This window comes from Megalopta genalis, chromosome 14, assembly GCF_051020955.1.
Source record: "Megalopta genalis isolate 19385.01 chromosome 14, iyMegGena1_principal, whole genome shotgun sequence".
In the NCBI taxonomy this organism is placed as follows: Eukaryota; Metazoa; Arthropoda; class Insecta; order Hymenoptera; family Halictidae; genus Megalopta; species Megalopta genalis.
Genome location: NC_135026.1, coordinates 4,836,080 through 4,861,043, shown reverse-complemented (window position 1 = coordinate 4,861,043; position 24,964 = coordinate 4,836,080). Strand labels below are relative to the sequence as shown.

Below are 24,964 nucleotides of genomic sequence, written 5' to 3'. Positions count from 1 at the left end.
GATACACCGATAGGGAGCTTTTTTTCCATCGGCCTAATTAACACAAATTTATGACGCGCGCTAATTTATCACCGGTGCCGGAAGATTTACGAGGCACCTAGGGAATAGAGATCTCGTTGCTATCGAACTTGCGGCGAATGATTAGATCTGGTGTCTATCGGCTAATTTATGTAACTGTGTTTGTGCTTTGAACACGAGACGAGGTGTTCGCGGGGAGACGAAATTTTCTAAACGAAACGGTATGCGAGTAAAAATTGGTTCTCCGTTTAAGGATATTAACGAGTTATCGGAATATGTTTTATTGAACCTCGATATGGAAACTTGAACGAAACTGGGAATTTCTAATCCTCGTGGAACGTAACGATGATATACTGCAATCGTTCGAGCAGACTTAAGGACTGACTGGAATAGTTTGTGGAAATATTTGGAGATCATGCGAACGTTCGTACAAATACAAAGATAGGCTGGTATAGTTTGCACAAACTTAAAGATGTATTGCAAAAATTTCAATGAATTTCCAAACATGTTGAAATTATTTTTAGAAATATAAAGGTATATTGCAATAATTTGTGTAAACACGCAGATATATTGCGACTGTTTGCACAAACATGCAGACGTATTGCAAAAATTTTAACTAATTTCCAAATGTGTTGCAATTATTTGTAGAAATATAAAGTTATATTGTAATAATTTGTGCAAATATATGCAGATATGTTGCAACTGTTTGTACAAACACAAGGATATGCTGCAATAGTTTGCACAAACATGCAGATCTATTGTAAAAATTTAAACAAATTTCCAAATATGCTGCAATTATTCGAAGAAACAGGGAGCTATATTGTAATAATTTGTGCAAATATGCATATATGTTGCAACTGTTTGCACAAATATGCAGACGTATTGCAAAAATTTGAATAAATTTTCAAATGTGCTGCAATTATTTGTAGAAACAGAAAACTATATTGCAACAATTTGCACAAACATGCAGATATGTTGCTACTATTTGTACAAACACAAAGATATGCTGCAATAGTTTGCACAAACATGCAGATATATTGCAAAAATTTGAACGAATTTCCACAAATATGTTGAAATTAATTTTAAAAATATAAAGGTATATTGCAATAATTTGTGTAAACACGCAGATATGTTGCAACTGTTTGCACAAATATGCAAACGTATCGAAAAAATTTGAATAAATTTCCAAATGTGCTGCAATTATTTGCAGAAACAGAAAACTATATTGCAACAATTTGCACAAACATGCAGATATGTTGCTACTGTTGGTACAAACACAAAGATATGCTGCAACAATTTGCACAAATATGCAGACGTACTGGAAAAATTCAAATCAATTCCCAAATGTGCAGCAATTATTTGTAGAAACATAAAGCTATATTGCAACAATTTGTACAAACATGCAGATACGTTGCAACAATTTGCACAAACACACAGGCATACTGCAAAAATTCATACGAATTCCCAAATATTCTGCAACAATTTGTACAAACATGCAACTATATTGCAACACTTTCTACAAACATGCAACTTTATTGCAACAATTTGTACAAGCATGCAACTGTATTGCAATAATTTGCTCAAACATGCAGACATACTGCAAAAATTCGTAAAAATTCGCAAATGCTTAGCAACAATTTATCCAAACAAGCACCTATATTACAACACTTTGCGCAAACATATAACATATGCTGCAACCATTCGTGCAAACAAGCAGCCACGCTGCGACCATTTAAACGTATTCTAAAGTTCAATTCGGTTGCAATATTAATTCGATAACTCGCATATATCGAACAAGGTCAAGCATCAACAAGTATCGATAGCTGTCCAGTGTCAGAATCGAGCTGGTTCCCTCTTAGTTCATCAACAGGCGTCATAATTGCTCGTAAATCCCCGTTAAGCGACTGAAGCGACGATCTACCGAACGCTGCCGGCGAAAGAGTCGCGCGGGGTCCGGGCCGATTAAAGGAGAAGAACGTTAATATAATAACGGGCCCGGCATTCCACGCATCTCAAGCCTGATCGGCCCGATAGAGGAAGATTTCACGCGATTAGGCGATCGTTTCGGGCAAACTCCAATTCTGAAATATTAAAAGTGGCCGACCGTTCAAACAGATCGGCTGTGTTTCCGAGCCGGAAAAAAAGTAGAAAGTAGAAATCCAAGAGCCGAATGGAGCAGCGATCTGGGCATTTTAATCCGTGCCCGGTAAATATGCGTACAGCTCGAATAAGTCGCCGTAATGTTGTCGCGTTGTTTCGAACCGCTTTCGAAATCTCTAGGTACGAGACGCGTGATTCGGTGACGTTGTCGACGAATATTGCGGGCCACGTCGGACCTGGTCGATAATATTTCTTGAATTACCGTCAGCGCAGAGCGAATCACTTTCTGACGCAAGCAGGACCGTGGATTGTCCAAATTATTTATAACTATCGTTATTTTTTAACTTTCTTTTCGAGGCAGCTTTCCCAGGAACGGTGGTTTTGCTGCTGACCTTGACGAAGTAGTCTGAGTATACTCGAGATTATTTTTCATTTTATTTGGCTATATTTTGCAACGTATTCCTTTTTTCAATTTATTAGAACTTGGGAAAATTTAAAGAAATCGGCAAAAATTAGACGGTCGAATAATGATGTTTGTATTATTTGAGTCCAAATGGAATTTTTAGGAAGGTGTTCTATTGTACAATCTGGGCAATAATGTTCACAGAGTACACAAAAAAATAGTTGTTTCCTTGTGAGTCACAAAGAATGCTCTGTTGCGGTACTCTATGTTTAATGATGTTCATAAAGTATTCAAAATAATACTGTTTCCTTGAAAGTCACAAGGAATACTGTGCTGCGGTACTCAATGTTCAATAGCGTTCACAGAGTACAAAAAATAATACTTGATTCCCTGTGAGCCACAAAGAATGTTGTGGCATGGTACTCGATGTTCAATGGTATCCATAGAGTACTTAAAATAATACTTGTTTCCTTGGAAGTCACAAGGAATTCTGTGTGCTGCGGTACTCAATGTTCAATGGTGTTCACAGAGTACACAAAATAATACTTGATTCCTTCTGAGTCACAAAGAATATTGTGATATGGAACTTGATGTTCTATGTTGTCCATAAAGTTTTCAAAATAATACTTGTTTCCTTGTGAGTCACAAAGAATGTTGTGATACGGTTCTCTATGTTCAATGGTGTCCGCAGAGTACTCAAAACAATACTTACTCCATCATGAGTCGCAAAGAATGATACGCATACCGTGTTCAACAATGTTCACAGAATATACGAAATAATGCTTGATTTCTTGTGAGTCACGAAGAATGATGTACTATGATACTCTATATTCCATGCTGTTCACAGAATACTCAAGATAATATTTGATAATACTTCATGAGTCAGAGAGAATGACTTCCTATCGTACAACGTGTTCAATAGTGTTCACAGACTACTCAAAACAATACTTGCTTTTTCATGAGTTACAAATAATGACTTCCTACCGTACATCATGTTCAATAGTGTTCGCAGAGTACTTAAAACAATACTTACTCCTCCATGAGTCACAAAGAATGATTTCCTATCGTACATCACGTTCAATGATGTTCACAAAGTACTCAAAACAATACTTGATTCTTCATGACTCACAAAGAATGACTTCCTATCGTACAACATGTTCAACAGTGTTCACAGAGTACTCAAAATAGTGCTTACTCCTTCGTGAGTCACAAAGAATGATTTCCTATCGTACAGCATGTTCAATAGTGTTCAAAAAGACTCAAAATAATGCTTACTCCTTCATGACTCACAAAGAATGACTTCCTATTGTAACAAAGTACTCAAGACAATACTTGCTTCCTCACGAGTTACAAACAACGACTTTTTACCGTACACCACATCCAATGGTGTTCACAAAGCACTCAAAATAATACTTTTTCCCTCGTGAGTCACAAAGAACGCTGTACTACGGTACTCAATGTTCAACGATGTTCACAAAGTACACAAAAAGATCCTAAACTATCCAATGCTGTCCACAAACTACTCAAAGCAATACCTGCTCCATCACGAGTTACAAAGAACGACGTCCTACCGACCTACCTGCCACGTTCAACGGTGTTCACAAAGTCCCGAAAGGTACTCATCCCTCTACAAAACATTCTAAAAACATTCTTCTATAGTACAATACGTTCCACATCCTCCGTGTCACAAATAAATACACCTAACCATCGCTATCGCTCCGGTACGTCGCGCCCCGGTCCAAAAAATGTCTAAGTCCCTCCCGGGACTGTCGTAAGGCCCCCGTCACAACAATTGCGACATCCACTCGAACCGCCTAGCCCGGTTCAACTCCGAGGCCGTCGCGAAACAAAGACCGAACTACGAGACCGCATTCCTCCCGGCTCCGCCTGGCCCATAAACAGAGAGCCCACAGCTGACGGGGGCCCGTTCATTGCCAAGGCGGCTATGGTCCTCGAAATCGAAGCTGGGCACAACGGAACAAAAATGCGCCCAGTACGTCGACATGATCCGGGCCCGTCGACGATGCGCCGTGGCCACGAGGCAGCGCCGGAGTAAATCAGCCGGCGGGCCCAGGGCCCGTTCGAAGGCGCGCGGGCCCCGACGCGCGCGTCCGCCGCTATCATAGCCTGCGGAGCGGATGGACAGTGAAACGTGGGCACGTAGCAGGCCCGGCGCAGGAAAGGCGTGCAGAAGTTAGCGGGGCGATCCGTCGGCTCGCCAGAAAATCCCTTCACCTTCATCGAGCGGGATCGGCGCGCGATGGAAACTATGGAAACGCAGCGTAACGAAACGAAATGAAACGTGGCTGTGCTCCACGGGGTCGCGCGGCGCGGCGGGCCGCGGCGGGGAGGGGGGCCCGCTCGAAGGAGGGCGGACGGCGCGTGGTGGGGGGAGGCGGGCGACTGGCAGCCGACGGGAGGGGGCAGCATGCAGAACAGAGAGTTTTCCAGGGCCTGTTGCCGATTATTAGCGTGGCGGCTTCCAAACATCCGGCGGTATTACCACCTACCCGTTGTCGCTACCACCTACCACCTACTATCCGACACTTTCTGCCACCTCTCCGCAGGCCGGCCGGCGCGCACGATCTGAAAAGGAGGTGAACGCGCTCGAGAGTGTATCATTGGACAAGGAATTGGGGCAGGAGCCAATAGTATGAAGCGCGAGGTGGAGCGATAGGTTTTAAATAGGTGTACAAGAGCGCACGGTGGATTACGACTAGTCGGATAAGACCGATACGGTGCGGAGCCGGCTGCGATTTTCGGGATCCGTATACACGAAAGTGATCGTACATTGTCGTATATATTTATACGTATATATATATGTACGTACGTATATCGGAATTTTGGTGGTAGTCAGTTACGGTTCCCTGGGGATAACCGACGGCCGCAGGACAAAGGCGGTGTGAAAAGACGACGAGGAGAGAAGTGACAGTCCAGATAGAGCGGCGGGCACAAAGAACGTCTCAGTCGACGCTGAGCCTTTGCCTCAGCAAGTCTCGCCGACAAGTCCGGGGTTCTAGTACAAGGAGGTTCTTGGTTTCCCACTGGTGTGCCGCCGCTGCCGCTCGTCCAGCCAGGAGTCATGAGACTCGACCGTACCCGCTACACCGTGCTCGTCCTCGCGACGATACTCATCGCTGCCACGCGGCTCGCCACCGGCATACGCGTCACCCAGAGCGCCGGCAGGAAGAGCGGTGAGTCATCTTCTTCTCATTCCGGCGGCCTGATCTAGTGTCCCAGTCGCGTCCTCCTTACCGGCTCTGTCAATCGGGAGCTTACTCGAGGATCTCTTTACGTACGCGTTTTCCGGGTCGGATGTTCATCGAGATGACCTTTTTTTGGTCGGGGCTTTTTTTTCTACTCAAACCATTTTCTATTCGATCTTTTCTACTCAAACCTTTTTCTACTCGATCCTTTTCTAACTGAAACCCTTTTCTACTCAAATCATTTTCTATACAATCTTTTCTACTCGACCTGTTTCTACTGAAACCATTTTCTACTCGATTTTTTCTACTCGATCTTTTCTACTCAAACTTTTTTCCACTCGATCTTTTCTACTCAAACCATTTTCTATTCGATCTTTTTCTATTAAAATCTTGTTCTACTCAAATCTTTTCCTATTCGACCTTTTTCTACTCAAACCATTTTCTACTCGATCTTTTCCACCCAAATTTTTTTGTGCTCGACCTTTTATTTGCTAGACCTTGTTCTACCCAAATATTTTTCTACTCGACCTTTTCCTCTCTATTCGACCACCCTCTGCTCGAGCTTTTTTCCTCTTGCACCATGTTCTACTCAAACCTTTTTTTATTAGTCCTGTTTTTTGCTATACCTTGTTCTAATCAAATATTTTATTACTCAACCCTTTTCTGCTTAATCTCTTCTCTATTCGACCTCATTCTGCTCGACCTTTTTTCTATCTAACCTCGTTCTATTCAAACCTTTTTTTGCTAGACCTTGTGCTACTCAAATGTGTTTTTGCTCAAACGACTTCTACTCGACCTTTTGCTACGTAAACTGTCATCTATTTGAACTGCTTCCGCTGGACCTTTTTTCTATTGGACTTTGTTCTACTCAAACCTTGTTTTAATCGACTTTCTTCTACTTAACCCTTTTTTTATTGGACCTTTTTCTATTCTACCTCCTTTTATTGAACCATTTTCTACTCAATCTGTTTTTTATTGAACCTTATTCCACTCGACTTATTTCTACTCAATCTTTTTCTACTCAAACCATTTTTTAGTCAACCTTTCTTTTGCTGGACCTTGTTCTACTCAAACTTTTTTTTCACTGTACCTTCCTGTTTCTGGACCTTGTTCTACTCTACCTTTTTCCACTCGATATTTTTCTAGTTATACCTTTTTTCTACCTTTTTTACTATTGTCCATTGGACCTTCTGTTCGACGTTTTTCTAGTCAACCTTTGCCACTCGTTCTTGTCGTAACCTACTGTCCTCTCGAATTCATTCTCTTCCACTCGTTATCTACTGCTACTCTATTCTACTCAGCTTCCCAACTACTCAACTTGTCATTTACTACTATTCTCTTCTGCTGCCCTCATCCTCTAGTCAGTTTTTACTATCATCTTCTACTGTCCTCTCCTCATCTTTTACTTGTCATTTGCTACTGGCGTCTTCCACTCGTCATCTACTACTGTCCTCCACTTGTCATCTTCTATTGCAGTTGTCATTCACTACTGCCGTTTTGCACTCGTCACCTACAATTGTTCTCTTTCACTCTCAATTTATTAACGTCCTTTTTTACTCGTCATCTATTACTGTTCCATTCTACTATTCACAGCCATTGTCGTCTACATTTGTCATCTTCCGGTTGTCACATAGTACCATAGTCTTCCACTTGTCGTCTAGAACTGTCTTCTTTCACTGGTCTTTATCTACTTGTCTTCGTTTGGTCATCTTTTTCTACTGGTCTTTTGCCACTATCTGCTTCTACTGGTCATTATGTACTTGCCTTTATATAGTCGTCATTTTCTGCTAGTCTTTTGCCACATTCTACTTCTACTGGTCATTATTTACTTGACTTTATATAGTGATCTTTTTTTAATAGTCTTTTGCTACTGTCCACTTCTACTGGTCCTTGTCTACTTGTCTTCATCTAGACGTATTTTCCTACTGATCTTTATCTACTTGTCTTTGTCTTGTGGTCTCTTTCGACTGGTCTTTATCTACTTGTCTTTGTTAAATGGTCTTTTTCCACTGATCTTTATCTACTTGTCTTTGACAAATGGTCTTTTTCTACTGATCTTTATCTACTTGTCTTTGCCAAATGTTCTTTTTCTACTGATATTTATCTACTTGTCCTTACCTACGAGTCTTTTTCTACTGATATTTATCTACTTGTCCTTACCTACGAGTCTTTTTCTACTGATCATTCTCTATTTGTCTTCATCTAGTCGACTTTCTCTACTCATCTTTATCTACTTGTCTTCATGTAGTCAACTTTTTCTACTCATCTTTATCTACTTGTCTTCATCCAGTCAACTTTTTCAACTCACATTTCTCCACTTGTCCTCACTTAGTGATCTTTATCTACTTGTCTTCTTCCCGTCAACTTTTTCTACTGATCTTCATCTTCTTCTCCTTACTTAGCCGTCTTCGTCTACCTGTCTTCATCTAGTCGACTTTTTCTACTCATCTTCATTTACTTGTCCTCACCTAGTGCTCCTTTCCTACTTGTCTTCATCCAATCGACTTTTTCTACTCATCTTTATCTTCTTGTCTTCATCTAGCCGTCTTTTTCTATTGATCTTCATCCACTTATCCTCACCTAGCCATCTCTTTCTACTAATCTCCATCTCCTCGTCTCTATCCACTGGCCCTTTTCCACCGATCCTCTCCCACAGATTTTTCCCACATCACATTTTCCAATGCTCTTTCTCTCCTCTTCCTCTCTCTCCACTTCCACCGATCCTCTTCCACCATCATCTTCTCCAACCGACTGCAGCCATCCCGTTTCACTCTTCCTCTTCCTCCTCTTCCACCGATCCTCTCCCCCTCTCGCCCGCTCTTCCTCATCAGCCACCTAGTTCCACCGTCGAACCACTTCCTCCGCCACCTTCCCCCGTTTCCCTTTCCCTTCTCGTACTACCGGTACGGTTATCCTCGTTTCACGGTCCTCGACCTCTTCCACTCCTCCTCTTCCTCGGCCTCTTCTTCCCGATCGCCGCGGCTACCGCTCTCTTCCTGCTGCTTCTTCTTCTCCCCCAGCCTCCCCCTCGACGCTCTGCCTCCCCCCGACGCTCTCCCCTCTCCCCCCAACACTCTTCCTCCCCCGAAAGGTCCGCCGCGTTTCAAGATCCGCTGCGCCCCGTCGCGCGGAAAGCGAGCGGAGCGTCTCGCCCCCGTGTTCCGGCGCGGACAGCTCAGTGATACGCGCCGCGCGTGCTTTTCGCCGTCAGACGACGCGCCGAAGACGACGGACGCCGGCCGGTTCCCACGGCGATCCGGCGATTCTTTTCGCGGCGCCGGGCGGCGCGTTCTACTCCGATAAATGTCAAAGTAAATGTCAAAGCCTGTTGTAATCCGCGGCAGCGCGGAATCGCACGCGTTCGCTACTTGCGGCGCGCGGCGGCGCGCAATTAGTGTCCCGTTTCGCGCCGAGCGGTTCCTCGCGCGGCGCCTTCTTCGTACGCGGATTCAACGCCGGTGGCTTCTTTAGGACGAACATCTCTCTCTCTCTCTTACGGGAATATATATATATTATATATACAGGGTGTCCCAAAAACATCTCGCAATCCGAAAGTAGGGGATTCCTGAGGTCTTTTGAAGCAACTTTTTCCTTATATATATAAGAAAAAAGTTATTAGTAATATATATATTACTATATTATAATATATTATATTAATTAATAATATAAAATAATATAAATATAAATATTATAATAATATTATAATAATATTAATATAAATATTAATAATATATTATAATATATATTAATATAAATATTATAATAATATTATAATAATATTAATATAAATATTAATAATATATTATAATATATATTAATATAAATATTAATAATATATTATAATATATATTACTATATATATATAAATATATATCTTTATATATAATTTTATATATATCTTTATTGAGAAAACGCAGAAGAACTCGATGGTTCTTCGACGAGTATTTCTCGCCAGTTCGCGGAGCCCCGCGCGCGGGGGGAAACGAGCGGACCATCGGGAGGATGATCGGCTGACAGGAAGCGGCGCGCGGTGGTGTGCGTGCCGCGTGATCGCGCACCGTTATCCCCCACACCGGCGCACCGTAACTGGGTCGTCATCGCGATTTTGCGTGATCCAATCCGCCCGGTCCCAGGACCATCGTCCTTCCCTTCCCCGCGTCCCCCCGTCCCCCTTGGGTAGTCGACGAGCACACGGCCTCTCGAGGCGGAGGAAACTTTCGATTGGAGCGACGGCCGATGTTTGCCCTCGTTGATTCCCGAGTTGGGTTAATTGAGATTTTCGGGGACCGTTGGACCCGGATTTTGGGCCTCACGTTCGGAACGCTGATGAAAATTGTTGTTCAATTGCATTTTGTATTTCGAACTGCTGGAGTTCGGAACCTGAATTTTTAACTGGCTTTAATAATAATAATAATAATAATAATAATAGTAATAATATAATATAATATATAATATAATGATAATATAATATATAATATAATTTATAATATAATAATAATATAATATATAATATAATAATAATATAACATATAATATAATAATAATATAATATGTAATGTTATATTACAGTAATTAAATATCAATTTATTAATATAGTAATACAATAATAAAAATAATAATTACTTTTAAATTTGGTAAAAAAAGGAAACTTTAAATGGAGATTTAAAATAATAAAGTAATTAAATATTGATCTACTAATATGATAATACAATTATAATAATAATAATAATAATAATAATAATAATAATAATAATAATAATAATAATAATAATAATAATAATAATAATAATAATAATAATAATAATAATAATAATAATAATAATAATAATAATAATGGTAATGATAATAACAAAAAATAATAATAGTAATAATAATAATAAAAAAATAATAATAATACTAATAATAATAATAAAAATAATAATAAAGTAATTAGATATCGATCTATTAATATAGCAATACAATAACAATAATGATCACTATTTAAAATTGTTAAACAAAGAAATATTTAAATTGTTTATAACAAAGTTAATAATCGTGAAACAAAGACATAACTTTCTATTTGCTTATGTTGCTTTTCCTTCTATTGCAAACATTTTCCATTTCGCACGAAAATATAGAGTCCACGTGGCCACCATTAATTCTAAATAGAACAATTGCGTCGAAACTACAATTGTTGTTCAACTACTGTTTTCACATTGATCGCAAGTTACGTTGCCCGTCGTTCTCTCGGCGGAATACCGTCAGAGAAAATCGCGGATCTATTTAACGAATTCGCCTGGAAAGCTTATCCAGGAACAATTGCTTGTTGTATGCAAATAACGCGGCAGATAACCGGTCCCATTTGGATTCGATAAATCGGGTTTCCTCGTGTTGCGTAAACGACAGTTGAATAACGAATGGGTTCCGCACCATCTGGGCTGCTCCTTGATATCGTACACGTTTTTTTATTTTTTTTAGATTTAATCCGATTATTTTTAGAATGTAATCTTTATTGGAAATCGATCGATTTTAATCTCATCCCTTAATTTATTGATCCTGGATATCGTTGAATTTCTGTCGTTGTTTGATTTTTATTTCATTCCCTAATTTATTGATCCCGTGAAAATTCACTGCGGCACATGGTTGACTGTATTTTTTAAAATAATTTATATTCCTTAATTTTAAAATGATATTCGTTGGATTTCTATCGTGGTTTGATTTTTATTTCATCCCTTAATTTATTAATAATTTGAAAATTTACTGTGGTACACGATTAACTGTATTTTAAAAAATAATTTATTATAATTAATTTTAGAACAATCTTTATTGAAATTCCACCGCCGACCGATTTCAATTTCATCCCCTAATTTTTGGGTCTCGTTAAAATTTACTGCGATACATAGAAAACCACATTTTTAAAAATAATATATTACAAATAATTTTAGAACAATCTTTACTGAAATTCCACCGTCGTCCGATTTCAATTTCATCCCTTAATTTTTGGGTCTCGTTAAAATTCACTGCGATACATAGAAAACCACATTTTTAAAAATAATATATTACAAATAATTTTAGAATAATCTTCATTGAAATTCCACCGCCGTCCGATTTCAATTTCATCCCCTAATTTTTGGGTCTCGTTAAAATTTACTGCGATACATAGAAAACCACATTTTTAAAAATAATATATTACAAATAATTTTAGAACAATCTTTATTGAAATTCCACCGTCGTCCGATTTCAATTTCATCCCTTAATTTTTGGGTCTCGTTAAAATTCACTGCGATACATAGAAAACCACATTTTTAAAAATAATATATTACAAATAATTTTAGAATAATCTTCATTGAAATTCCACCGCCGTCCGATTTCAATTTCATCCCCTAATTTTTGGGTCTCGTTAAAATTTACTGCGATACATAGAAAACCACATTTTTAAAAATAATATATTACAAATAATTTTAGAACAATCTTTATTGAAATTCCACCGTCGTCCGATTTCAATTTCATCCCTTAATTTTTGGGTCTCGTTAAAATTCACTGCGATACATAGAAAACCACATTTTTAAAAATAATATATTACAAATAATTTTAGAATAATCTTCATTGAAATTCCACCGTCGTCCGATTTCAATTTCATCCCCTAATTTTTGGGCCTCGTTAAAATTTACTGCGATACATAGAAAACCATATTTTTAAAAATAACATATTACAATTAATTTTAGAATAATTTTCGTTGAAATTCCATCGTTGTCCGATTTCAATTGCATCCCCCAATTTTTTGATCTTGTTAAAATTCACTGTGAGACATAGAAAACCACATTTTTAAAAATAATGTATTACAAATAATTTTAGAATAATCTTCATTGAAACTCCACCGTCGTCCGATTTCAATTTCATCCCCCAATTCTTTGCACCCGCTAAAATTCACTGCGATACGAAATTTAAAAAAATAATATATTACATAAATAATTTTATAGATTGGCCAGAATTACATCACCGAGCAATGTTAATTCAATCGCCTAATTTTCCGTCTAATTGACAAAACTCCCAGTGGTGCACCCCCAACCATATTCTCGCGAACAATTTAATTAACCACAGCGCAATCATCGTTAAAATTCCGTCGCTTCCACTTTGGCCAGTCAACGTTTCGTTCCCGTTAACATTCTTCCCCGGCATGTCAATGGCATTCCCAGGAAAGCAGTTTACGAGCGGTCGTCGCGTTCCGTTTCGTCGTTCGGTTCTTCGGTCGCGGCGAGGTTCACTTTCATTCGCGTCGCCGCCGTTCGAACAACGTGCGAGCAGAGCGACCGCTCCGCGGTCATTTAATCCACGCGCGTCACGGCGAGCCACCGATCGACTGTAATTTAGTAAAATTTGCTGCATGATCGATGCGTACCAGCGAACGAAAGTTCTCCGGCAGTCTCGGTTAGATTTCTCTTACGCGAGTCTGCGACCGCTCGGCTTTAAGAACTGTCGTGCTTGTTGTTGCTTCGACCCGTTGGGTTTTAGCACGTCCTGGCCGGGAAACAAAACCGCAGGCAGCCGTGCGCCGACGCTGAAACGGGCGACCGGTGAAAACTGTGTGGGAGTTCTGAGCTTCGTTTGCTTCGGAGATGGAACGATAAATATTATGACGAACGATAAATAATTTAGGGGATAATAAATGATACGAAGAACGATATATATTGTGACGAATAATGAGTAATTTGGAGAACAATAAATATTGAGATGGACAGTAAATAATATGAAGAACAATAAATAATTTGGAGGACGATAAATATTGAGATGGACAATAAATAATTTGATGAACAATAAATAATATGGAGAACAATAAATAATATGGAGAACAATAAATAATTTGGAGAACAATAAATATTGAGATGAATAATAAATAATTTGGAGAACGATAAATAATATTAGGAACAATAAATATTATGATTAACAATAAATAATTTAGGGAACAATAAATAATATGAAGGACAACAAATATTATGATGAATAATAAATAATGTGAAGAACAATAAATAATTTGGATAATAATAAATATTGAGATGAACAATAAATAATAAGGGGAACAATGAATAATTTGAAGAAGAATAAATAATTTGAAGAAGAATAAATAATTTGGAGAACAATAAATAATATGAAGAACAATAAATATTAAGATGATTAATAAATAATTTGGAGAACGATAAATACTATGACGAACAATGAATAATTTGGAGAACAATAAATAACCTGAAGAACAGTAAATAATTTGGAGCATAATAAATAATATGAAGAGCCATAAATAATATGGAGAACAATAAATAATCTGGAGCATAATAAATAATATGGAGGATCATAAATAATGTGGAGAACAATAAATAATCTGGAGCATAATAAATAATATGAAGGATCATAATATGGAGAACAATAAATAATTTGGAAAACAATAAATAATATAAAGAACAATATAGACCCCCCCCCGTTCTCGAGGATGAAGAAGTAATCTAAATTGTATTCTCAGTCGTCGCAACACTGTCTAGGATTACTCTCAGTACGGTTGCCAGGACATTAAGCTAGATTTCAAGCCGAAGGAGTGGGAGTACTCCACGCGGCCATCGTCGATTCGCGTCGCGCAGCGGAGTGGGGCGTTCTAACCCATCCGCCGCGTCACGTTACCTATCCCTACTCCCTCGCTTGTGAATCTAGCCTATTTTCCTGGCAACCAGGTTTGTCGCAATTAACGACGTTCCCAGCTTTGTTCATCAATCTTCGAGCATACAGTCTCGTCACAAAGTGTACTGTCTCCTTTTAAAATATAATAATATAATAATATAATAAAATATAATAAGAATATTTTTATAATTCGAGTAAATAATTCGAATTATTTTTCTTTAGACGATAAAACGACTGCTTTATTTATCACTATTGACAACAATGACTAAAATAGTTCCTTCTAATTTTACTATTATTTGAAATGTACCGAAGAATATAAGAAAAGAGCTCGCGGTTAATTGAGTTAGATTACGTTAAATGAAACGAAAATATAAGTCACGCGATTTGCCGGAACAGCACGGAAGAATGAGAATAAATCCGTCACGTCGGACAGAGAAATGACAGACGGTGAAATGACAGAGCTGTCAAAACGGGGACAATTTCCTTGCCAAGCGGCAAAGTGATAGGCGATAATATATTATAGTAATCGAGCGCGGTAAAGCAGTTGCGTCCGGCATCGCTGGCGGTACTGCGATCTGTACGCGACTGCACAAGCTGTCCATGAATTTTTCCTAATTACGCGTTGTGCGAGCCTAATGGCCACGCGCAGCCGGATTACGCAACGGGTGTCGTTGCGGCCGCCGTTACGCTTTTCCTATCGGCGCAGTGCAGCGCGGAGCCGCGCGCCGCGGCGGCCGATTCGCGGTGTATCGGCGCGAGTGACACCCGAGAGCTGGATCAGTTCTCCGTGGGCCCACGCACGTCGAGATATTCACGAGATAATCGCTAATCGTCGATTGAAATCTCCGGAATAAACAAATAATCTTGAGAAAAATTTGAGAAAATTGTCGGAACGTTAACGAATCGATTTTTTCAATTATGACGCAAGCGATCGAAAAATCGGAAAAAATTTGAGCACACTTTCCGCGACGTTGTTTTCTCAGTCAATTAATATAAAAATAGTATCTTCTCTAGTTTGCGATTTTTTAATCTTTTCTCCAGTTTTCCATTTTTCGCGATCACAGTTCGCGACATAAAAATCTGAAAAAATTCCCATACACGCGTCTTCCTATCCAGAAGCCACCCTATTTTTTTCAAAATTTTGCGAAACATGAAGAAAACTACCCTAACGTGACATTCCGTGCGCGCGCGCGCGCGCGAAATCGCGTCGTCGACGCACGCCGAGCACCGGAGGACGTTCGTCAGGCAGCGTTCTGCCCGAAACGGGCCGGCCATTGATTAATTATCGGTAAACGACGGCGATGAATGCAGAAGGCGAGCGAGCAGCGTGAACAACAACGTCCGCGGAACGCGAGCTGGCAAATTACCGGCCGCGATGATTTCCTCGAACAACAACAGGCCGAGTTCTGGATCGCGATTGCGGAAAGGCCTACCGGTTCGTTTTCCTCTTCCCTTCTTTTTTTCTCCGGCGCGGTTGTTTCCGTTTCTTTTGTAGCGCCGCGCCGCGGGACTGGAAATGGGTTTTCGAAGCGGATGGCACGACGCCGCGGCCGGTGCACAGAGAACCGTTTATCGCGGACTGGTCCGCCGAGTTGCTCACCTACATAGGAACAGCGTTCACTAGTTTCTTCCGGCACCTTCTTCAAGGCGACACGCGCTTCTACTCAGAAGCGTTGCTCTCGACTGGATCTGGCCTACCGGGAATAATTCTAGACTGAATTCATTCCGTAGAGGAACTGTTTTATGCCGGGATAATTCTGTGGTAAAGCAGCTGTGTACTGGAAATGTTTTATGGTGGAGGAATTGTATACGGAATTGGTTCTGTTCAGCGCAATTCTAGGTTCAAAGAATTCTGTGCTGAAATGATTTCGTTGGAATCGATTGATCTTCTGGTAGAATAATTGTGTACTAGGATAATTTTTTATTAGAATAATTTTTTTTAGGAGAACAGGTTTCGTGCTAATCTAATTGTATACTAGATCAATTTTCTATTAGAACAATTAAAAACTAGAACAATTGTATACTGAAACAATTGTCAATTAGAACAATTGTCAATTGGATCAACTTTCTACTGGAACAATTGTATACTTGATCAATTGTCTGCTGGAACAATTGACTACTTGATCAATTGTCTGCTGGAACAATTGACTACTAGGTCAATTGTCTGCTGGGACAACTTTCTACTAGAACAATTGTATACTGGATCAATTGTCTGCTGGAACAACTTTCTACTAGAACAATTGTATACTAGATCAATTGTCTGCTGGAACAATTGACTACTAGATCAATTGTCTGCTGGAACAATTGACTACTAGATCAATTGTCTGCTGGAACAATTGACTACTAGATCAATTGTCTGCTGGAACAATTGACTACTAGATCAATTGTCTGCTGGAACAATTGACTACTAGATCAATTGTCTGCTGGAACAATTGACTACTAGATCAATTGTCTGCTGGAATAATTTTCTACTATAACAATTTTCTACTAAAACAATTGTATACTGCAACAATTGTATGCTGGAACAATTTTCTATTAGAACAACTTTATACTAGAACAATTGTATACTAGATTAATTTTCTCCTCGAACAATTTTCTACTAAAACAATTCTATACTAGATCAATTGTCTGCTGGAACAATTCTATACTAGATCAATTGTCTGCTGGAACAATTGACTAGTAGGTCAATTGTCTACTGGAACAATTGACTGGTAGGTCAATTGTCTGCCGGAACAATTGACTAGTAGGTCAATTGTCTGCTAGAACAATTGACTGGTAGGTCAATTGTCTGCTGGAACAATTGACTAGTAGGTCAATTGTCTGCTGGAACAATTTTCTACTAGAACAATTTTCTACTCGAATAATTTTCTACTAGAACAATTGTATACTAGATGAATTTTCTGCTGGAACAATTGTGTGCTAGAACAATTTCCTACCGGAATGATTTCATTCTATAACAATTTTCTAGTAGAACAATTTTCCATGGATTCTTCAGCGTAATTTTACATCTCGTCTTCTTTGTTTTCATTGCACCTCTATTAACTGCCGTCATAAATGTGTACGGTCTACAATCAGCCGATGAAATAGTAAACAATACACCGTAAAATCAATAATTGCTGCTTGCACCGCTATCGTTGCGCATCAGTAAAAATCGAACAGCCCGATGACAGAGCTCGGTGAGCACTGCACAGAATTGACCCCGGCAATTCTTCTCCTCTCTCGCGGTGGAGAAATCCATCGACTGAACAGCAACAGCTGCGCCGCGGGACTGGAATTAACCTGATTAAACGGGGCCCGATCAAGACCCATCATAAGTCGGCCTCTCCCTCTCCCTCTCTCTCTCTCTCTGTTTCTCTGTCTCTCGCTCTTTCTGGTTCTCTCTATCACACTCTCTCTTTCTGTCGCTCTTTCCCTCTCCCTGTGGTTCTCTCTCCCCTTTCTCTCTGTCTGTGTTTTTCTCTCTTAATCCCTCTCTGATTCTCTCTCACACTCTCTCTCTCTCTCTGATTCTTTTTATCTCATTTTCTCTCTCTGACTTTCTCCGTTTCTTTTTCTCTCTTTCTCTCTCTCTCTGGTTTCCTCCCTCACTCTCCCTCTCTCTCTTTCTCTCTCTCTCTCTAAGCCAGACCTAACTCAGATCTAAGTCAGACTTAATAGAGTCTTAATGCAGACTTAAATCAGATCTAAGTCAGACTTAATAAAGTCTTAATGCAGACTTAAATCAGATCTAAGTCAGACTTAATACAGACTTAATGCAGATTTAAATAAGATTTAAGTCAGACTTAATAAAGTCTTAATGCAGACTTAAATCAGATCTAAGTCAGACTTAATGTAGACTTAAATAAGATTTAAGTCAGGCTTAATAATAAATAATAATTATAATATTAATAATAATATTATTAATAATAAATAATAGTCAGGCTTAACCTAAATCAGATCTAAGCCGGACCTAAATCACATCTAAGCCAGACCTAACTTAGATCTAAGTCAGACTTAATACAGTCTTAATGCTGTCTCTTTCTCTTGCTCTATCTCTGTCTCTCCCTCTCGGCCTCTTATTCTCTCTGATTCGCTCTCTTTCGCTCCCTCTCGCTCTCTCTCTCTCTCTCTTACTCTCTCTTTCTCTCTCTCTCTGTTCCTCTCTCTCTCTCTCTCTCTCTGTTTGTCTCTCTGTGTGTGTTTATCTTCCTCCCTGTTTTTCTCTGTTTCTCTCTGTGTTTCTCTTTCTTTCTATTTCTCTCTCTCTCTCTGTCTCTCCTCGTCACCGTCACTTCTCTTTGTTCCCGTCTCCTCGAGGTCTCAGCGTCCTTAACGGCCCGTGAATGAAACAGGCCGACGCCGGCGCTGGCTCTCGCCGCGACCGTTTACGTGAAAAAGAGCGAGTGTACGGGGCCGTTCATTGTGAGCATGCTTAATGAATGGGTATCGTTAACGAGGGAAGAGGTCCGCTCACGGGAAACTGCGCTGACCGGCACGCCCCGGGAGGTGCGTTCATTCAGACGGCGACAGGATCGGGATACATCGGGGATGCTTAATTAAAAGTGAAATTGGATTCTAAACACGGGGCTCGTTCCTCGTCAGACGTACATCAGAGATCGCAGAATGAGTTAAAATAGCCCGAAACGCGGACTGAATTCATTTCAGTGTTATTTCGATACTATTCGTCGTGACGACTTTTTAGGGTATTCGTGGAATTTTGAGGTTTTTGCGAGTTTCCTGGCGACTGAGGATGTTCCACTTGGATAATTATATGTCATTCGATAGAATTTGTTATGGTCTTGCGTTTAAAATTTGTTGCACGTGAATAGACTAATTTTTTAGCGTTTTACAACGGTTTTAGTGTCGTTGGGAATTTGCCCCATTTTTGACGATATTTTGCTTTTTCTCAATTTTTCTGGCAATTTGAGATGTTTGACTTGGACATTGATATTTTATTCGATACAGTTTGTCAAAATCTATTGTTTAAATTTTGTTGTACATCAAAAAACTGATTTTGAAGAGTTTTACAGCGTTTTATAGTGTTTCAGCGTAGTCGAGTGTTTTCTCCACTGTCGAAGAAACTTCGCTGTTTTTCAATTTCTCCGACGTCGCGAAGCGTTTAACTTGGATATCGATATCCAGTTCGATAAAACACGTTGAGATCTATCGTCTAACTTTCGTTGCACAACAAAAAAGTGATTATTAAGCGTTTTACAGCGTAATTAACATCGTTGGAAGTTTCGCAACTTTCGTCGAAACATTGCCATTTCTCAATATCTCCGACGATTCAAGATGTTTGACTTGGATGTTGATATTTCACTCGACAAAACACGTTAAGATCTACCGTTTACACTTTGTTGGCCATCGAAAAAGCGATTATTAAGCGTTTTACAGCGTTTTACAGCGTTTCAACGTAGTCGAGTGTTTTCTCCACTTTCGACGAAACTTCGCTGTTTTTCAATTTCTCCGACGTCGCGAAGCGTTTAACTTGGATATCGATGTCCGGTTCGATAAAACACGTCGAGATCTATCGTCTGAATTTCGTTGCGCAACAAAAACGTGATTATTAAGCGTTTTACAGCGTTTTTAACATCGCCGGGAGTTTCTCCACTTTCGACGAAACTTTGCTGTTTTGCAATTTCTCTGGGCGATCGAAAGCGTTTGCCTCGCGATGTCGATGTCCAATTCGATAAAACTTGTTAAGGTCTATCGTTCGCATTTTGTTGCACATCAAAAGACTGATTATTAAGCGTTTTACAGCGTTTTTAGCGGCGTTAGGTGTTCGCTCCACTTTCGACGAAACTTTGCTGTTTCTCAATTTCTCTGCCGATCGAAAGCGTTTGAAAGGTTCCGACAAAATCCATTTTTTATAGCTGATTTCCATCAAGTACGATCGTTTTTTCGTAACTTATTACGACGTCTCTGAGTTTCCCGGGCTATTTTCGCGTTTTCGTGCGATCTTTCGGTTTTCCCAGCTTTATCGTGCGATCTTTCGGTTTCCCCGCCTTTTTCCTACGATTTTTCGGCATTCCAGCGTTTCCATGGGATTTCTCGGTTTTCTAGGCTTTTCTTCGATGTTTCCGACCATCGAAAGACGCTCGGCCAGCGCGCTTTTCCGCGCTGAATTCGCGCTGATCTCGTTAAGAATCATTATTTCCATAGCGTTTCCTGGAAACGCGCGTAATTCCCGTTCTCGTCGACCCGACCTTAAAACCATGAATTTGCGGAGGTGCCCACGGTCCGGCGGGCATCGATGCTCAACTTTTCAGTTTCTAATCCTTTCACCTGTCACGTGTACGCGCGCCTCGTCATACGGCGGCCCATTACCGTGCACTGTTCACACTATTTATAGTCGGATAAGAGCGTCCGGCGAGTTTTCCACCGAATAGGAAAGAGCATTACCCGATAAACTGCGGGGTCACAGCGCTTTCGAAACGATTTTTCTTTCCTTTTTTGTTTTGGCTGCCTCGCAAGACAGAAACGAGGAACAAGATCGATGTAAAGTTACTCGCGAACTCGTGGTATCCGAAGCACGATGATATTCGAAACCGTGTAATTACGTGGATGAAAATCGTGCAACGATGTGTCTGAGCTTATTTTGAAGCGCGATGCTTCTATTTTCGTTGTCTGTTGCTCGTTTTTCGCTGCGATTTTCTGGAAAGATGTGCCAGCTTGGAAACTCGGCGAACATTTACCCTAAAAATACTTAAAATTCAGAAACCTGTCGAAGTGTCCAAAAAATTTTTTTCTTCACTGACTGTACACTGAATTTGAAAATTAAAGCTTGTTCTTTTCAACGAGCCCTTAAAACTTGTTCTATGATTTTATCTTACTGTTTTGTGAACTAAAGACGAAGAAGTAAATTCGATGTCACAAAATCACTTATAAGCTCATAATATCCAAAAACACGACGATTTTCGAACTGTCGTCATTTCGTAATAAAAAATCGTACAAAGATGCACGTAGACTGGTTTCAAAGCCAAAATTTTCTACTTTTTAATATTTTAGATTAATTTTCCATAATACTTTTTCTAACGATACAGTGGATTGGAAAGTCAAGATATCTTTTTCTCTAAAAATGCTCAAAATTCACAAGTCTGTCAAAGTGACCAAAAAATTTTTTCCTTCGCTAACTATACCCTGAGATTGAAAAGCGAAGCTTGCTCTTTTCAACGAGCCCTTAAAACTTGTTCTACGATTTTTTCTTACTGTTTTGTGAAGCGAAGACGAAGAAGTAAATTTGATGTCACAAAAACACTCACAAGCTCATAATATCCAAAAACACGACGACTTTCGAACCATCGTCATTTCGTAACAAAAAATCGTACAAAGATGCACATGGACTTCTTTTAAAGACAAACGTATCTAATTTTGATTGCCGTTGTTCAATTTTCCCTAACATTTTTCTAAACGATACTGTAGATTGGAAATAGAAGACATCGTCATCCCTAAAAATTCTCAAAATTCACAAGGCCCTCAAAGCATTTAAAAAATTTTTTACCTGACTGACTCTACCGTGAGTTTGAAGATTAAAGATTCCCCTTCCCAAAAAGCCCCCAAAATTTGTTCTACGATTTTTCCTAGCTGTTTTATGAAATAAAGACGAGGACTAAGTTCATTGTCACAAAATCACTCACAAGCTCATAATATCCAAAAACAAAATGATTCTCAAACCGTCGTCATTTGATAACAAAAAATTGTACAAAGATACACATAGACTCATTTCAAAGCTAAAAGTCTCTACTTTTTAGCACTGTAGCTTAATTTTTCCTAGAACTTTTTAAAAATAACACAATGAATTGAAAACTCAAGACATCTTCTTCCCTAAAAACACTCAAAATTCACAAGGTCGTTAAAGTATCCAAAAAATTTTGTTCCTGACTGACTGTACCCTGAGCTTAAAAACCGAAGCTTGCTCTTTCCAACGGGCCCTTAAAACTTGTTCTATGGTTTTTCCTTACCGTTTTGCGAAGTAAAAACGAAGAAGTAAATTCAATATCACAAAATCACTCACAAGCTCATAATATCCAAAAACTCAACGATTTTCAAGCCATTGTCATTTCGTAACAAAAAATGGTACAAATATGCACATAGACTCATTTGAAAGCCAAAAGTCTCTACCTTTAGGCACCGTAGCTCAATTTTCCCTAATATCTTTTTTAACGATGCATTGAATTGGAAATGCAAGCCACCTTTTTCCCTAAATATATTCAAAATTCACAAGCCCCTCAAAGCATTCAAATAATCATTTTCCTGACTGACTGTACCCTGAATTTTAAGATCTAAACTTCCCCTTTCCACGCCGCTCAGTGACATCCAAATTGATTTATCGAAACGCGCAACTTCCTATTACAGAAACCTCGAGTCAAATATTCTAATCGCTGAAACGCTTCGCCATGTTCTGCGCTGAAAAATCCGCGGCATTTTCCTTCCATTTCCTCTCGCGTTTGATTCGACCTCACGTCCGCCGATCGAGATCTCGATCGCGTTCCGACCAAAGTCAAAAACTCCGTTTTAAAACCGGGTGAAAACAGTTAAGGTCTCTACGGTGCGGCGAGTGGTCCCAGCGATGCGGTTGCACAAGCCGCGGCACCAGCTGCTCGCATTCCAGACGGGCCACGCAAAAACCGGAAACCGTGACACGACATTGCGAATGGCCAGGGTGGAAGAGGCCAGGCGAAGTCTCTCGACGCACCGGCGTGCACCGGGAGCCTGCTTCCCGTGATTGAAATGCATTTCTTTCAAAATCACTTCGGACATTCGTTTGCGCTCCGAACGGGCAACCCTTTGACGCTTCCGAAACCCGACAATTATTTCTCGTATATATTTTAAAGAATTCATGTATTATTCATGCATGTGTTTAATTATAATTATATTATGTGTGACATAAATTTGTTGTTGTTATGTGTGATAAATTAATATCACACGTATTATAATTATAACTAAATAAATGAATAATAATAATGGGATATATAATAATATAACTAAATAATAATAAATAAATAATAACAAATAAATAATAACAAATAAATGAACAATAATAAATAATAAATAAATAAATAATGATAAATAATAACAAATATATAAAGAATAATAAATAATAAATAAATAAACAATGATAAATAATAACAAATAATAAATAAACAAATAATTATAAATCATAAATAAATAAACAATGATAAATCATGAAAATAAACAATAACAAATAAATAAAAATAAATAAATAAATAATATGAAATAAATATTATAATTTATGTGATATCTATTTATTATAGTTATTTGTGATATGTATTTGTTATATATGATATTTATTTATTACAATCACACGTGGCATTTATTTACAATATTACAATTATATTTATTTCTGCAACTATAATTATAATCACAGTCACGTATAGCATTTATTTGTAACAATTATACACGTCATTTATTTATGACAATTATACGTTAATCATACAATTACTTAAAAATATAATTAACGTTTATTTATTATAACTATATTTCTGCAATTATAATCGCAATTCTGTTAATTCTGTTAATTCTATTAATTCAGTTCATTCAGTTAATTCAATTAAATAAACATTGAACCTCGGCACACCTCGGCTCAGATAATTTTGTCCAGAAGAACCACTTCGCCAGACCACTGCCCACAGTGATCAGAGTTCACCGAATCACCGCAGCGGACAGAATCGAACCGACGAACCCAATCGAATCCCTTTCGACCTTCCTCGTTTCCGTTTCCGTCGCCGTCCGAGAAGAAAAATGCCGAGAAATCGCGGCTGGCCGAGCGACTTCTGTCGTGGCATCGATCCGGGATTCTTCCATCTGCGCGGCGCGATCTAGGTTAAAGCCCGCATTCCCGGCGATCGGCCGGCAACGCGGCCCGACACAGGCCCGATCTTCGTGACGCGTCCGCCCGGAATCGCAATCACGGTGAAACCACCGACAGCGGAGTCGCCGCGGGTACGACACGCGTGCGATCGCGTTCCCTCCGAGGAAATTGATTCTAATGGATTCGAAATTACACCTATCGATGCCGATCGCGGCCCGATCCCGGTCGCCGGATTGATTTTATGGCTGCCTGCGGTGTCCGCGCGGCTCGCCGGCTGATCGACAACATAATTCCACGGGAATATCCGCGAATCTGCGGACCCCGCGCCCCTCAGATTTACGACATCTACAGCGGGAAATGTTACGCGATTGTTTTCGGGCCTTGTGAGTTTTGGATAATTTTTTTGGGGCCTTGTGAACTTTGAGTAATTTCTGGGAATTTTGAGTAAGTTTCAGTGGAGAAAGGTGTCGTTGCTTTCGAACCTCGCACATCGCGAGGAAAAATATTAGGGAAAATTGAGCTACGGGGTTAAAAAGTAGAGGGTTCTAGCTTTGAAATGAGTTCAGGTGCGTCTTTGTACGACTTTTTGTTGCGAAATGACAAAGGTTTGAACATTGTAGTGTTTTTGGATATTATGAGCTCCTTTGTGATTTTGTGACGCTAAACTTGCTCCCCGTTTTTATTCCGTAAAACAGCTAGGAAAAATCGTACGGAAAGTTTTGAGGACTTTTTGGAAAGAGGAAACTTCAATTTTCAAATCTGCTGTAGAGTCAGTCAGGAAAA

The 24,964-nt window shown here is 39.4% G+C and overlaps 1 protein-coding gene across 2 annotated transcripts in view; it reads left to right on the top strand.

Moving 5' to 3' along the window:
• The first annotated feature begins 5,226 nt into the window (after window positions 1-5,226).
• LOC117225698 (uncharacterized) overlaps window positions 5,227-24,964 on the top strand; it is a 94,613-nt gene continuing 74,875 nt past the window's right edge. Inside the window, exon 1 of one of the 2 annotated variants that reach the window (XM_033479412.2) lies at window positions 5,227-5,715. In XM_033479412.2, coding sequence (XP_033335303.2) covers window positions 5,604-5,715 — 112 coding nt within the window. In that variant the 5' untranslated portion in view covers window positions 5,227-5,603. Of the gene's footprint in view, window positions 5,716-15,108; window positions 15,806-24,964 lie in introns of those variants that run through there. The other variant, XM_033479410.2, reaches the window with a different exon arrangement.